Source organism: Antennarius striatus, chromosome 12 (assembly GCF_040054535.1).
Source record: "Antennarius striatus isolate MH-2024 chromosome 12, ASM4005453v1, whole genome shotgun sequence".
Taxonomy (NCBI): domain Eukaryota; kingdom Metazoa; phylum Chordata; class Actinopteri; order Lophiiformes; family Antennariidae; genus Antennarius; species Antennarius striatus.
The window spans coordinates 7812491-7829283 of record NC_090787.1 but is presented as its reverse complement, the minus strand read 5'-3'; the positions used below and the strand labels follow the sequence as shown (position 1 = coordinate 7829283).

The 16793-nt window shown below is 41.3% G+C and overlaps 1 protein-coding gene across 6 annotated transcripts in view; it reads right to left on the bottom strand.

Annotated features, from left to right (window-relative positions):
• The window catches only part of myo1b (myosin IB), a 56427-nt gene that overhangs the window by 4626 nt on the left and 35008 nt on the right, over positions 1 to 16793 (bottom strand). Inside the window, exons 9-26 of one of the 6 annotated variants that reach the window (XM_068328595.1) lie at positions 16305 to 16408; positions 14586 to 14733; positions 13923 to 14041; positions 13255 to 13341; positions 13087 to 13152; positions 9623 to 9727; positions 8111 to 8173; positions 7756 to 7956; positions 7272 to 7498; positions 6772 to 6972; positions 5697 to 5790; positions 4581 to 4730; positions 4410 to 4478; positions 4219 to 4305; positions 3788 to 3874; positions 2658 to 2744; positions 1784 to 1870; positions 136 to 210 (exon numbers count right to left, since the gene is read on the bottom strand). In XM_068328595.1, the coding sequence (XP_068184696.1) occupies positions 136 to 210; positions 1784 to 1870; positions 2658 to 2744; positions 3788 to 3874; positions 4219 to 4305; positions 4410 to 4478; positions 4581 to 4730; positions 5697 to 5790; positions 6772 to 6972; positions 7272 to 7498; positions 7756 to 7956; positions 8111 to 8173; positions 9623 to 9727; positions 13087 to 13152; positions 13255 to 13341; positions 13923 to 14041; positions 14586 to 14733; positions 16305 to 16408 (2057 nt within the window). The remainder of the gene's footprint in view (positions 1 to 135; positions 211 to 1783; positions 1871 to 2657; positions 2745 to 3787; positions 3875 to 4218; positions 4306 to 4409; positions 4479 to 4580; positions 4731 to 5696; positions 5791 to 6771; positions 6973 to 7271; positions 7499 to 7755; positions 7957 to 8110; positions 8174 to 9622; positions 9728 to 13086; positions 13153 to 13254; positions 13342 to 13922; positions 14042 to 14585; positions 14734 to 16304; positions 16409 to 16793) is intronic. The other 5 variants (XM_068328597.1, XM_068328596.1, XM_068328599.1 and 2 more) reach the window with 5 other exon arrangements.

The window sequence follows — 16793 nt, the reverse complement described above, 5'->3', positions numbered from 1 at the left end:
AAAATTCTCAACATTTGGCAAAGACCAAGATTCTTGCAAATAGTAAGAGCATTTATTCTCCTTCAAACAGGAAGTATTGCCACTCTTTTCAGCTTTTATGCTGTAATTTAAGCGAACACTCTAGTTTTGACTTACAATTCTCTGGATGGTGAAGTCGTAGATCTTCTTGCCAGCGTTTGCCCTGAAGAACTTTCTGTACTCCCTGCGTACCTTTTACGGCAAACAAGTAAACAATAAACAATCCGTCAATTATTTATCCCTACACATTAGCAGAGGGAAGAAAATGAATGAATACACAGACAGCACTGGGGTGAAAGACATTTGGTTAACCACAAACACTGAACACCTGTGACACACAAAGTACACGGCAAACTGCTGGGATTAATTTAAACAGCAATGGACTTAATTACAGGAAAGTCAACGATGGTTATGACAAACAACCTTCATCCCGACCTCAATTGCACAAATGAGTGAACAGGTGCACGGTGTGCATGATGGCTCAATTATCATGATGAAAAGATTAACATGGCAACAAATGACCAGCATGACGACAATTACATTATCTGGAACCGGACAGTTGCACAACATGTAATCACTAAAAACTAGGACACACATAAAACCTCGACACACCTGAAGTCAGAGAATTAATGAGCGTTAGTAAACCACGGTTGAGCAGACGAAACACAACAACATCAGGAGGCGTTAGTAGCAGAGAGAACAGATAATTAGAAGAGAACAGAGAGAAAGACTGATATCCAACCTCGTCCAAACCCAGTTAGACAGGAAGTAACACAAAGCAGCTACCTATCATTATCTAAAATGATTAAATCTATCATTATCTAAAATAAAACCTGGAATTACAAAAGTGCTGCATATTATATATTTATATATTAAATTATAACAGGCAGAGCTGCAGGGAACTTTGAAACCAGAGACCTGCTGTCATTGTTTCATCTTTGAAATGAAATTCATTGTGCTAGATTAACTGGTGTAAGTAAGTGTGCGCTGAGGGTGCATACAGTTTGTGCATGGTAGGTATAAATGGCCACCACACCACATAAATGATGGTTTTAGGAACCATAACTGACACCATCTACGTCACTAGACAACGTCACGAGATGTGCATCATCCTTGTTGTGTGACTTTAGCGTTTGAAAAGGTGTGTTTTTTTTTCAGAATGAGTTGTTGTTAAATCACCATTCGGGAATGAACTGCCACTCAAAATAAGAAAAATGGGAAAAGCTTCTGGAGTCATGAAAAGAAAAGCAACAGATGGCAAGATGTACAAATGCTGTCACCAGCGACTCAAAATTGTTGAGAGAGATTATTCAGGAGTTGTTTAAAACAACTCCTGAATACTTTAGATCCTCGTTAGACACAGCCTGGATGACAACGTTTTAGTCAAGGAGTGCTGCCTCCAGACAACAACTGTGTCCTATTAACAAGCTACTGCAGTATAAGATTTCCATGTATACATTTTGAAGAATGGAAAGTATCCCCTATTTACTGGTATTAAGAAAATATTGCAATTATTGCAATGCAATTTTCGTCAGTGTTGCACACACTGAAGTAGAGCCGCCATATATTTGATGAAGTTAAAAAAAAAAGCATTTCCCCAAAAGATAATGCGATTTTGCATTAAAATAATGCCATTGTATAGTAGAACACTGGGTTTCCTGCAGAGATGAACAAAAAGTTGATGGTTGTGGAGGATGACGAGGGTCAGAGGTTGAGGAGCGGGTGACACACTTGGTGATGGCTGCGCCGTGGGGCTGGTAGGTACCTTGAGTCCCTGCCAGTAGGCCCAAATCACAGCAACAGCATGTTTGCGCCTGGCCTCCTCCTTCAGTCTCCTCAGCTCCCTGCGAGCCTGTTCGAGGGAAGGGCGGGAAGAGACGGAGTGCAAGGACAAATAAAGTAAGAGAAGATGAGAAGAGGCGGAGGGAGACATTGTTCTGCCTGAGGTCAGCAAACGTCAAATCAGACCCCCCCCCCCACACACACACACACAAATTGTACAGCAGCCATCTGTAACCATCGCCAGGCCGTAGACGTACAGCTCTGCTGTTCCAACTGTAATTAAGGTACACTGTTGGACATTTGAAAATATATTAGGAAAACTTGTGGAAGACAAACAGATTAGAAGTTTTTCTAGTGAACAGGAAAGGGCAAAAGTTATAAAACATGACAGCTGGCCTGAAGAGATCTGAGCAGTTTCAGCTATGACAAAACTAACAGAACTGCAATACAAAGAGAAACTAAGCACAAGAAGGAGTCATGCAAACAGCAGGCGGCATGCTCTTGGGAAGCGTGGGCCTTGGAGGAGGAAGCTAAAAACACAAAAACCTGATCTGAGGTGTGTTTGTAGCTTCCAGCATTTTTAGGTTAGCAATGCAACCTTCACTGGCAGTGAAGTACCGAAATTACAATATCATCAGCAAAAGAAAATGCCGAGCGTGTTAGTAAAACCTCACCTCGTCATCCATTGCAAGGATGTTGCCTCACTTTGCAAAAGAAATACTGACAATGGCTTGAGCATACTAATTGTTACGTTAAGGTTTTTTTGGGGGGGGTGGGGGGTGGGGGGTAGGGGGTGTTACGGGGACAACACATTACATATAGTCACTGCAAATCAAGTCAACAGGCGTCCCAAATACCTTGGCCCCCTGCCAGCCGGCCCAAATGACCGATACGGCATGTTTATTCCTGGCCTCCTCCTTCAGCTGACGCAGCTCTCTCCGGGCCTGATAAAAAGCGGGGGCAGTTGCGAAGGAGGGTTAATCTTGGCTACAATCAAAACTTAATTGTCCCAGGAGAAGTGCTTAGTAGGTGTGGAAACAGCATTGTGAGGACAACAAAAGACTTGGGGAAATGGAACAAAGGGTGACATGTGGGCAGCTTTAAGTGGGTGCTCCAGTTTTGTGACTGTCAAAGTGTGGATAATTACTAAATTACCTCGGCCCTAATAAAGATGCTGACAAATAAGAGGCAGTTATGTCCGTAGAGAACAAAGTTCGCTCATGAAGTAATCTAATAGCATATAAAATGAGCCATAAAGGACAGTTATCAGCAGGCTGTGAGACCTTGAAAATAAGGTACTGATTGCTAATAACTGGACATATCTCCCATGATGAACACAGATAAGTCTGGCAGGATAATGTCATATAGAAGTCTGCAAAATCTGCCCCATGATGCCTGTGATACGCAGTCACAGAGGTTTTAGAAAAGAGCAACACATGTGCCACCACCCTACTCTGGTTCTATATTTATTTATTAGAAGTTCCAGGTGTTTTGCTGTAAGCAGATCATTATATTACAGATATTCTTCTCAGCGTGAGCCAAGGCAGATGGCACAGTGAAAAATCATCTGAGTGGTTGAACTAATGAGATTATAGAAGAGGAGGTAAAGAATTTAAAACACCACACTGGATGGAGATCAAAACCAAGGACACAAATTTAAACATATGGGGTGTGGTAAAGGATCCAAGTGGCTATTTTTATTTATTTTTTTGTGAAATTTTAGTTTCATATCTATTGTGCCTTGAGTGAAATCAAACAACCGAATGACATTCCGATATGTGACAGCAGCAAAACAATAGACAGAACAAACAAGGATGGGACACATTCATCAGAGGCGGGTAACAGCAGGACTGGAAATGAGATTTATTCAGAGGGGCTGCTACTCTATTAGACAGTGTCATAGTGGGAATGTGATGGGATGGGACATGGTGAACAAGGATGACAAGACAGCTGGGACAGAGATACACTATGGCTGGGGTTGAAATACCTTGGTTCCCTGCCAGTATGCCCAAATTACTGTCACGGCATGTTTATTCCGCGCTTCTTGTTTTAGGCGTCTCAGCTCCATCCGAGCCTGTCGGGACGCGGTGCGGCGCGTTAGGTAAGGCAGGTTGAGGACGTGAGGAGGGGAAGAAAGGAGACGAGGAAAGTGAAAGAGAGAAGGGGGTTGGAGGGGAAGAGGAGTGGCAAACGCGTGATCAGCAAAAGGAGCAGAACTAAAAGAAAAACAGCGGCAATAAATTGAAGGATAGCTTGATTGAAGAACTTTTTTTGTTCTGCTTGGGTCAATTGGCAGGAACTTTATACAAAGAAAACCTGTCAAGACTTCAAGAATATTTTTTTTTCCTTTGAAAAGAATATGAACCCTGTATCAAACACAACACTCTGATATGAGTTTGCATTTCAGTGTTTCAGTACCTGAGTGCCATGCCAGTAGGCCGAAATGGTGGTCGCCGCTTCCTCGCATCTCTTCTGATATTTCAGCTCTCTCAGAAGTTTGCGGGCCTGGCGGTCACATGACAAAAGACATACACATTACGGTGCTTTTAATTTCCTGCATGACTTCATGCTACATTTTTTCGTGAACAGATTTGTCAAAAAATACAAACCTGCCATCCTCTGGTGTAGGACTGCACGACGGTGGTGGCGCTCTTAATCTTCTTGTATTTCTTTTGTTGCTGCAAGTCAGAGAAGGCAAAGATGAGACATGAACCACACTCAATGCATCACTGCCGATGCCGTATAATGGTCTTTGTGTGGCTTTCAGCGCATTTCCTCACAGCGAATCGGCGGTACCATGCAGCCACCACTATCTGACTCTTCTTCATCAACAGGAACTGTCTGCGGCACTTCCAACCACGGTAGATCTTCTGAATGAGCGTGGCCAGGTCTTGCAGGCATTCCCTCCTCCTCTCCTCCAGGGAGAAGAGCTAAGGGGAAATGGAGAGAATAAACTGCTCAAAATGACCAACATTTCAACATTTTTTTGCCAAGTATAGGGGGGGAGCAACAAATTCATATGGAGTGCTATCTGCCAACTTATAAAAGAGATGGAAAATTTGGAGGAAAATATTTGTCCTGCTGTGAGATCGATAAGAATCCATTTTATCTGAGCAAACACTGATCCAGAGATATCAAGGACAAAGACCGATCTATCTGCAGGAAGAAAAATAACCCCTTCCTGCTTCGGTTTACAGGAAGACAATAAACTGATCATCAAAATGTGAGCAAAGCACTTTCACTGTCCCACTGTAAAGCATTATTTTTTCATCTACCGGCGGAGTATCTTACTCAGGTCATCTCAATAAAAGGTCTAACATGAATAGTCTCACTATTATTGAAGGTAAGGGTTAACAAAAAGCACAAGCATAATAACAAACATGAGGAGTGGCTGCATTGCACTAGCGGCCAAATGAAACAGTCTGGAAACATGGATTCAAGTCCATTCAACTTGACTCCATGTTGTGATTTCACAGTTGCAGATATGTATTTGAGATAAGTTGATGAGATAGAAAAAGCAATTATAGAAAAAAAATTCTTCCAGTATGAGATCATGTTATTTCAAGGCTTTTGTTTGTCCAATCAAACTCTGCAGGCTTCAGCAGTTGACGAGTCTGCAAGCAGAGTAAAGGAGCTCATTTCCCATGTTAGATGGGATGGCTAAGTGAAACCATGTGCTTTCAGCATGGTGGTTGCATGCTAATTGCTGAAGTTGGGGGAGAGGGGGGGGGGGTTCTAAATGCAGTCCACCCTGCTTTACAAACAAATCTTACTGTGAGAAAGCAGGGCTGCTGAGCACACATTCAGACATTCCAGTACAGCTCCAGCTACTACAGTACAAAGCAGATAATTGGCATAAAGCAGAAATTCAGGGCTGCTTTATCTGTCATTCTTACAGTTCTGGGGTTCCTGATGAAGATCTTGGAGCGTCCATAGGAGTATTCCTCGGTAGGGATCTGTAGATCGCCCATCAGCACCTCCACTCCTTCCCTGTGGGCAGCCAGAAGGGTCATACAAGTCACCCAAAGAATTTCAGATGCTTAACATGGTTACAAATTACACAGAAACAACTGTACAGAAGCACTTTAAACGAATTGGACACTGGAGAGAAGCTGGAAGAGAACAGCAATGACTCAAAGGAAAAGTCTGGACAGACTTGGAGGAGAGCACACACAGCACTGGGAGAAGGCTGAACAAGATACCAGTGTGTGGTAGAGGAGATTGGAATCAGTGCTTTTACCAGCATAGAGGACAAAACACACAAGTCTGACTGACACGGAACAGAGAAGACCGATAAGGAGGAAATGTCTCGACATGTTGTGGTTCAGAAGGAGCAATTCGTTTCTGCTGAGGGGGTATGTGACATGACTGCTGGGGGTATCCAAGACGACATTTGGGTTACATGTGAAGGTTGCGATTACATAAAAATGTGTGTACTGTATGTAGTAATTAGGTTGTATTATACCAACATGGCAAGCAACAACTAATCCATAAGTAAGATTAAATTATACTCATATAAAAACATGATAGACTTACCTACACTTTAAACCATGTTTACAGTTATTTGATCAAGCTGCAAATTTGAAAGATATACATTGGGTAAACTGTTTTTGAGCTCATCTAATTACTTTGCCCCTTTTAACCTTTATTTTTCCAGGGAAAGTCATCTGAGTCATTTTTCCAGCAATAACCTGCTTCACATTCACACAGCTCCACACAATCACACCAGGGAGTTGAACCCTCCAAATACAGTCTATTAGCACTGGCCGCAGTCGCTCCGCTGGGAATAGTTTGAGGTTCAGTGCTTTAGTTAAAGACACCTGAGAGTGTTTCTCATTTTCCACACTTGCGTTTTCTCACAAAAAACCTCGGTGGGATTGGTTTTGGCAACCTTCCAGTGACAAAATCCCTTCTCTGCTCCCTTAGCAGCCACACAATTAGCCAATGGTTCAGTGTAAACACAAACATTACCTGGCAGGCCCTTTCCAGTGGGGCCAGGTCCGCTTGCAGAGCATTTTGTAGCGCTCTAGGCAGGGCTCGTAGAGTTGACGGAAGGCATAGCCCGCTCTCCTCACTCGGACGTTCTCCATCAGTCCCAGGTATCGCACCTGATGCCGGACCAGAGATTCCGTAAAGATGTGGGATGCCTTCTTTTCATTGGGCTTGATGCACCTTTGAGCGTGGTTAGGTTAAAAGGGACAAAATGAGATCAATTAGGTTTGAATGACGGGTACATTTTTATTCAGAAATTGAAAACTTTATCAGTAACAATTTTAGCAGCAGTCACTGACTTTATTTACATCTGTCAAGTTCTTTCAAGAATAACACCAATGATTTAAAGAAACCAGTCTAATTTCCATCTTTTGTTGAGTCATTTAAAGAATATTAGAATTAGAAATAGAAATTCTCATAATCCCATAAACTGACAGAGTAATAATGATACTGCCACCATATGAATAACGGCACTTTACCGGATGTAGTTTGGGTTCTTGGTCTTCAGGTTCTTCATCAAGGTACCCACTGAGGCTCTGAACTGGAACCCAGCAGTTGGTGGTCTCTTCAGGTTTACTTTGGCGGGGTTGCCTTCAGGGAACAGCTGTTTGATGAGGCTGTGGGTGGCTTTGTACATAGCCTGCGACAAATCGCGGTACAAGAGATCGTTGTTCTTGTCTACAAAGCCCTCGACTTGGTACAGCACCTTGATGTCAGAAGAAACTAGAATGACTGAAAAGTATTTTCATTATACAACACACATAGAAAGTTAGCCCTCCTCTTTTCATCTGGTTTAATTTGTTATCCGTGTTCTATGAAGTGCACACCAAGAATTTAGTCTGAAAAGATGCGTTAACTTGTCACGTTTCCATCTGTACTTAGTTGGTGTTTCTGCATTGTTTATACAGTGCTGTATCTTTTCATCAAACTTCTAGCAGTTACTTGTATTATGCTGTCCAGTACCTTGCCAGCATAGTGCTGGATTCGAAAGCAACTGTGTGGCAGGCTGTGGTCGGTGAGGAACTTTGAATTCTTGCTGAGACGGCTCTCAAAGTGCTGGTGCTTAGCACAGATGGTGTTCAGTTTGTCTAGGAAGGTCTCATCAGTGACCGTTCCTGGCCTCAGGCACTCCTCATCCAACATGGCCAAGATCCCATTTTGGTTCTGTAAATAACAAGGTATGAGGACATAAACATAAAATGTTAAATAATATAGTCAGACTAAATATTATTCTTTGTGTGTGCGTTTATGACCTCCGGATTCCTTTTGAAAAATCCTACAAATGTCACACTTGAGTGTGGATTCACAATTAACTCACATTCTCAATGAGGTCACAGATAATGGCATTGTTGAAGTACTCAATGTTGGTCCACTCGATGCCCTGTAACAAAAGGAATGAAGGTCAAAGGGACAATAACCTTTCTATCATTCACAAGAGCTAACAAGGCGTTTTTTTCCACAGCAGCTCAACTCTCAGAATAATGTGGTTGATGAAACAGCCCTCATGTAACAAGGGTAACCACAACATCAAATAAGCACCTCGTCCAATACCTGAAGGAAGGACAGCTACCTCATTAGCGCTGCTCTAACAACCTCACTCACCAAGAGGTGAAGAATTCAGTTAATAAAGGATAGACGAAGCACAAGACGCCTTGTCCACATTCTACTTTTATTAAGCGTTGCACATGTGATGTCTGATCTATAGCAGCAACAATTGGTGGCAATGACAGGAGTTCAATAGCAGCTCATCCGTATGAATGAACTCTGGTTCCTCAAAGTTTGTGACATATTTTTCTTGTTATTCATTTACTTATCTTCTTAAGCTTTTGAAAATTAAGGACTAAATGGAAGCAGGTGGGAAAAAAAAGTGAGGAAAAAAAAGAGCTCTGCAATAATTTAGTTTCATCTAAGAAATGAAAATTTAGACACCCACTCGGCCCTATCTTGGTGGAGAGGTAGGTTGGATGAAGTTTCTTAAAACATAAAACTAATCTTGAGTGTCTCGTTTCCAAAGAAGGAACATGGGGACTTTTAAAACAGAACGAAAACCACTACACACCTCAATGCTTTCTTGCAACTCAGAGGTTTTGGGCACCTATAAGGTAGGGTGTGCATTCAATCTTCGAGGCTACAGTAAGATCCCAGCTCAAAGCAAGTATAAATAATGTCCTTTCAAATACATTTTACGGTGCAAAGGAGGTGTAGCTTACATGGATGGGGGAGTAGAAAAATTAATGATTGGGTTCCCTTCATCTTTCCTCCAGTGTTGTGGTATTTTCCCATGCAACATAATGAATAGCCTCCAGTAGGGGAACATTAGTGGTGGTGCTGCTAGTAGGGAAAGGTGTGGGGGTCACTTCAACAACGCTCTCAGACACACAGCTTTGAAAACAAACAGAGCTTAATAGTCCTACGATGGGGGGAGTGTTTACTCTCACTGGAGTAAGAGATGACTTCCATCCCTGAGCCTCCACAGCAGGGAAGAGGAGGGAGAAATAGCTCAGAGTGTGATGGACGATGAAGACAGGCCATAAGGAACAAATTGAGTAGAAGTGTGTTTATGTCAAAGGGACAAAGAAAAGCTACACTGAAATAGCGCAAAAAGGTTAACTAGATGAGTGACATGACCCGGTGTGAAGCAGGCTGCAGAGGCCCCGCAGTGATGAAGTGCCGACACGACAAAATGAGTGCCGACATGTTAAATGATGGAGATGTACTGTCGCAGGTGAAAGAGTAAGTCCAAGGACACAGGCTAGGGCTTTATGGGAAAATATGTCCACTACAAATCTACTTGTGTGTGCAGGGAGTGTGAGTGAGTGAACAAACGTGCCTCTCTCACATACTCCTCCTGCTCTTCACGCAGGGTCAGCTCGATGAAGATCTGCTGCAGCTTCTCATTACAGTAGTTTATGATGAACTGCTCGAAGCTGTTGTCCTGTGGGAATAGCAACAGCGGGAAAACAAAAGAGCACAATCAGTACCAGCAACCATGAAGGAATTATGCTGTAAATTTAAGCCTGAAGTTGTTGTCAGTAAAGTATTTTTACTTTATATAAAGGGAAAAGTACAATTGCAACCCAAAAAATGCTATTGCAGTGAATATAAAGTTAGTAAACACAGAACACTGTCACTTTGCAAACATCAGCAAAAGTGAAAACCTCAGTCTATCCTTAGTTTTGAATAACTGAGCCTTTCTAAGATGCCCTGCACATAACATCTTGATATGATCACCTCTCATCGACTAACTTAAAATCTTTTTCAGCATCCCACAACTATAGATAAGCATTTATTTAAAAAATAACAAAAAAACAACATGAAATACTCTGGATCCCTCACTACGTATGCATTTCTTTAATGAAAGTGTTAATTAACTACATATCTGAAAGTAGAATTCTTGTTTTACACAGGGTCAAAGCTTTATTGGGAATCTAGAAAGTAGAACTTCTCCAAATGCATTATATTCAATACTGTATTTGATTTTTACTTCTCCTGCCGTTCTTCACAAATCACTCCCGTTATAAATGCTTTGACGTTACTGGTCACAAAAATATTCCTCCATTTTCTTCCTGAGGCGTTCACTTTAAGAAGATAAGACCAAACTGTAGTGATATAAGGGAATTGATTGTCTATATGAAAGACAATTGAAGTGAAGTCATTAGTCCCCCCCCCCCGAAAAATCAAAAAATCAAAAAGAAAGTCCGAAGTTAAATTCAATTATGACACAACTTCTCGGAAAAAACAACAACAACAACAACCCTGATGTAACTCAACTAATACGTCTTTTTCAAGCTGCATTGGCGTCAAAGCTGATGAAACCTGTTAATAATCACCTTGAGCAAATTATCAACTGTAGTCCACCTGCTCTTCCCAACAGTTCCCTACCCCATCACTTTGACAAGCATCACTGAGCACACAATAATAAATCTGGAGAGTCAACAAGTCATACCAATAGTTCCTACTGGTGCACCTTATAAACCTTTATCAGAACAAGTTCCTGTTACAAGCTTCATTAAATATTAAACATATTGCAGTTTTATTCTTCGTTTTTCTAAATTATTATGGCTGTCAATTATGACCATTGAGTGGTGAGTCATGCTTACGAGCCTTATTGTCTGCAAGGTTAGGCTGACATTCATTAGCAAAGAAGAGAACAACGGTTAGGGCAGCGTTTTTAGTCCAAGAGCTCAGAGTGAAAGTGACCAGGAATGGGATCACAAGAGTAGTTACTGAGGGTCAGAATCCATTTCCTTTTACTGTGAAACCAAAAGCTCATCTTCATTACACACACACACACACACACGCACGCACACACGCAGCTGTCATTAGGCACCAGACTGAAACATGAGAGAACACTCTATACAATTCCATCTCCACCTGTTTGATGAAGAGCAGTTTATAGCAGCTCAGCCCCAGGTAGGGCAAAGTCCTTTTATTTAGTATCATATACTCAAGATTAAACCAATTTAAACCTTCTGTAGAGGGGCAACAGTACAATAGTTTGGCAAAAGCTTGAAACTGCTATGCACCCATAGCTCCCAAAATCCCTTGGAGCACCTAGTCTTTCCTAATGAACGCCCATTAGGAATGTGAATGAAGCCTTCTGTTGACACTCTGCATTCATTTTGCATGCAGTCATTCCTCTTTTTTTAGACAGCTTTCAGATACAGACGTGATGGATTGGGGGCGGTACAGCTACAATAGCTGCCATATTTGTTTTCGTCAAAACCTTTGACTCTTCACTGCCAATTTATGGATGTATCAATGACTTAAATGATTCAAGAAAGAATTTGGGCACTGACGGATACACCTACATCTATTTCAATTACTAAATCGAGCATAATTTATTTTCTTTATGTACAATAATTAAACTATTATATATACTTTTTTGTTTAATTTTGCAAAACCATGTCAGGAGTTACAGTATATTCCAGATTATTTCCTGGCTGTGTGCTGCAATTCCAATAACTTCCCAAGAAATGCTTGCTTTTAACCAGAAAATGCTTAACTTTGCTAAAGTGGCAGAGAGATAGCTGGTAGACTACTTCCATTCTTTATACTAATCTAATGTAGTTGCCTGCTGAAGCTTGATATTTTGTGGACAGACATGAGGTTGTTATAGATCCTACAATGTAACTCTTAGAAATAAAGGAATTACGTGTAGGTCCAAAAAAGAGTGACTACTGTATTTCTGTTTGTAATGAAAGAGTGGGATTACAGACAGCACAGACACACAGAGTTAGCAGTTTATTACCCACTAATGGCTAAAACGGATGTAGTCTCATACAACAGCCTTGTGATTGATAAATCCAAGTTTTATGAAACAGTAGTTGATCTAAAAACACCTCTTTGAATAGTGTTTTGAAAAAAAAAACTGGAATCACCAACTTCTAACAGTTAAACAATACAAACTAACCTTCACAAATGCTGATTTTTTTTCCCAGGCTGTTCTATTGCACTGCATCGGTTTTAGCTGCATCGTGTTTGAAAATTGGCCAACAGGTCCTCCGTAAAGGTGTTTTTCACACCACTATTGCTAAAAACTCTTGATCTTCTTTAATGAGGAGCTGAATTATTCAGAGGGAGTTTAGATCACTGCATGCACACTGGCACAGCAAACAGGCTGGTGCAGGTGTTACTTACTCCATCCTGGTGACACAGACACAACAGTCAGAGGAGAGGAAGGACTTGTGGGTGAGTGGGACGAACAAGCAGGAGTATGTAAGAGACTTGAAAAATATCGGGGGTGGGGTGACTGAGGGCATCAGGCAACAGGATAAGACATTCATTCAAAATCAATGTAGTCTATACAGTGCAATTCATCTGTTTTCACATGCACATACATTCTTACACGCACCTTTACGGATTAAATTTGCAAACCATTTGGATGCTACTGATGTGGCTGAGGCTTCAAAGACTGTCTTCTATGTGTATCTTTGAGAGTCCAGCCCTGATGTCTACTATATATGTTGAGAATGAGTAATTTACTGTTTATTGAGCAGTTCTTTCTTGCTGTGGTCATTTTCCTACCGTGAAATTCTGATTTCAGTGTTGAAATCACATTGGCACCAAAAGTAATTTCACCCCAGGGAGCAATAAAGCTGAACTAATCTGATCTGACTGTGGTCCTATCAGCCCTTAGTTAGTGATAAGCTCCTCACAGGTACCAAAATCATACACATAAACAGCCTGGGGGCAAAATCCTTTAACATGTAATAAAATGTTGTGCTGGTCAGATTTTGTCCTTGTGGCTTGTCAGAACAAGGGGAGCAAGTTTTGATTGGTTATTAGTCTTACCTCAAATATTTCAAACCCATAGATGTCTAGGACGCCCATGACCTTGTGGCGAGATTTGGTTTGTGCCTGCAGGTAGATGATAGAAATACAATATACAAGTGGTATGCTGCTGGTTTGAAAACATATTATGGAAGTAAAAAAACAAAAAATATTCTGCATGTGACTTACTTTAATACTCTCATTGATCCTGGTAACTAGCCAGCTAAACAGACGACTGTACAGATTTTTGGCAAGGGCATCCCGGGCATAGTAAGCCTAGAAATAAACACACATTAATTTATTTTCACAACCTTTCTGCATGCTCAGGCATCTTTGAAAAATGCTAGAAAAGATAACACTTGAGACAAAAATGCAGACGGAGAAGCACTAGTTTCACAAACATCACTGAAGTCAAGACTCAAGGACACCACTGGCACTATACTATGGTGGCTTCAATTCTTTGAACTATTTCCTCCTTCCTCTTCTGCTTATGGGCAAAGAGGGCACATGTCTGCAGCATCCACTTCTTATAAACGACCCGAGTGAACTCACTAACCGACCCGAGTGAACTCACTAACCTAACTCACTAACCGCAAACAAATGACCTACATTTGAATTCCCAGGAGGAATATGGCTTATCTATAATGGAGAGGTTTTCATGTAGCACTGAGATGGATGCGAGTTGGCAGCAAGAGGTGCAGAAGAAAGGAGAAATGTCAAGCGGAGGAAGTGTCCCTACATCTTTGTATGTGGGATGTGTGTGTGTGTGTGTGTGTGTGTGTGTGTGTGTGTGTGTGTGTGTGTGTATATGTGTGTGTTAATGACAAAACAAGAACAACAGCCACTTTCCCTCTGACCTGTGCCACATTCAGGGTAGTGGAGACTTTCTCCAGCTTAGCCTCCACTGTGCGGTAGCTGAACGCTCTTTCCAGCACTGACTGTTCGATGCCCAGCAGCTCACACATCTCTTTCAAATCTGCAAATACACACACACACACACACACACACACACACACACACACACACACACACACACACACACACACACACACACACACACACACACAAAAAAAAGTTAACAAAAACATTTCTTCAGGGATATTATTGTGTTCTTTATTTATACACTGGTAGAATGTTTATATCTTCAGAGGTGTGTGTGTGTGTGTGTGTGTGTGTGTGTGTGTGTGTGTGTGTGTGTATTTATATGTAATATTTAGCAATAATATTTGGAATATTTTGGCAACATTAGCCAAAACTGAACAGCTATAAGAGTTCAGGTTTAAATGCTACAGCCAGTATTTAGTATGACTGCAAAGCAGATCAAAGCAGCCAATAGGGGGCAGTATCTCAACATTACAGTACTTTAATAGGTCAAGCTTTGTGAAAAAAATATTTAAGTAGTCAAACTGAAAACGCAAAGAATGAATGAATGTATTCAGGTTCCCCTTGTGGCTCATTAACATTAGGTTGGAAAAGCATTAAGAAAAGATCAAAGATACTTGCTTTGTAGTCAAACCCACCGTTTTTGTCTTTAATGCGGCTCTCATCGTTGCCGTTACAGCGTGACTCTGGCTTGAACTCAATATTGCCCAGCTTCAGCACAGCTGCCACCAGCTCCAAAACCGACTGCACCTCATCCTCCATGAAGCCCACAATCTGCATTGCATTCTGAGGGCAATAATTCACAGACAAGCCAATGTTGACGAGTCTTAAGAGATAATAATGCAGTTACAAACAGGATATCATCTGTGACAGTATAAATGACAGTGTGCATGGCCATTCAAACACACCAGGCTCCTTTCAACACCATAGTGTTGTCAAGATGATGAATTTGAGACAAGAGACGACATACATTCAACAACATGAGTAACACAAACGCAAAATGTTAACGTGAGTTGTATTTATAGACATTGGAACAGCTAACAAAGATGATTTAAACCAGGCACCATGTCCAGACTACCAGGTTGTTATGACCTTTAACTCAGCAGAACTCATTGGGTCTCTACTTGGAGGTACGCCTGACTACACTGGAAGTGCATTTGATTTACATAATAAATGAGAGGGGCAAAAAAGGATGAGCTGAGCAAAACTTATCTAGTGAAAAAAAAACTCCAAATCAATAATAAATATCTTAGATCATCTCTGGTCTTAGTGCTGAACTTAGTCCACAGCTACAGGCACCCTGTTTGCTGTGGCTCTGCACTACTTCTATACCTCTTGAAGTGAACGCTAAATACAGGAGTCACAATTCTAAAATGTTCAACATTTTAAACATGCAAAGGATGTAAGCTTGCCCACATCACAATTCTCTACGGGGAGACTTGTTTATGAATGTACTCTTGTTTTTTCAGTGGTGGAATGCAGCTGCATGGGGAATACTGATAAAAGTCATGTGAGAGGTGAAGAGAAGCAATATGTGAAGCACAAGGAAATGTGAAGAAGGATGCAACAAATGATGTAATGGTTTAGCAGAGGAGGACTTGCTGGAACAGGAATGATGACAATAGATTGTAACTGGAATATACAGTAGACACAACATGATGTAGGGGATAAGAAGTAGCTGCTTTCTACCTACAGACAAGATCTTGCATGCATGCGCACTTCTTTTCCTTTTGGCTTTTCCCTTCAGGGGTCGCCATAGCGAATCAATTACCTCCATCTAACCTTGACTTCTGCATCCTCTTCTCTCACACCAACTACCTTCATGTCCTCTTTCACTACATCCATAAACCTCCTCTTTGGTCTTACTCTAGGCATCCTGCCTGGCAGTTCAAAACTCAGCATACTTTTACCAATAACATTCAAATTCAGGTTAGGGACTGGTTTTCCCGTAACAAATAATGCTGGAGTGACAATACAAACAAAGCTCTCTTGTTAATTATTGTACGATCAGTGTGAAATTAACACAACTGTGACTTTACTTTCAAGTAAAAATCGTGTTCAGTCCAAGGATCACTGTAACAGGTGGGAGGGATTGATTGAGGAGACTCACTTTTATATTCCATGCTTGGCTAGCTTTGCTATGTGGTAATAAGAAGAAATCCGACCATGTCTTCCCTTAAAGGAAGACTCAGATTAACATTGTGTGATGAAACAAAGTCAATCCCTTGCCCTTGGATCGTTGTGCTCTTAAAAAACTACCATCCGAACATTTTTTTAAGAGATTTTTTTTTTACCTTTGCACAGGCGTTTCTTGTGGTTCTTAATATATCAACTGGTATCATCTTGTGTGTACTTACCCTGACTGTCCTGAAGTTAGCTGCATCATCGAGGCCGTTGACTGCAGCAGAGTCCAGGCTCAGGTAGTTGAACTTGCTGAAGTCTCGATCCAGCTTCAGCTTCTCTGTGGCAAGCAAAGCATGTGGTTCCTATTTGAGCTACATTTCTTTAAATCACCTTGGCTAAAGGCCATTTAAGTCTTATTTACATTAAATGCATGTTACACAACTACATACTCACAGCTGTGGGAAAAAAAACCCTAACAACTTGATGATGGATACAAAGCTCATTCTTCAAGGACCATCTAGAATAAATATCGCTTGCAGGTTCAATTGGGCAACATCCAAGCACCCTAAACACAAAAATCTGTCCAACTTTCAGACTATCGTTCACTATTGTGACCATTACCCTGGAAGATCAAATAGACCTCTTAAAAGCCCCCCTATCTCACAGCACAGAAATCTATTCCTCTCGTGGGCACATGTGTCAAATTACATTAGTGGTTGCAT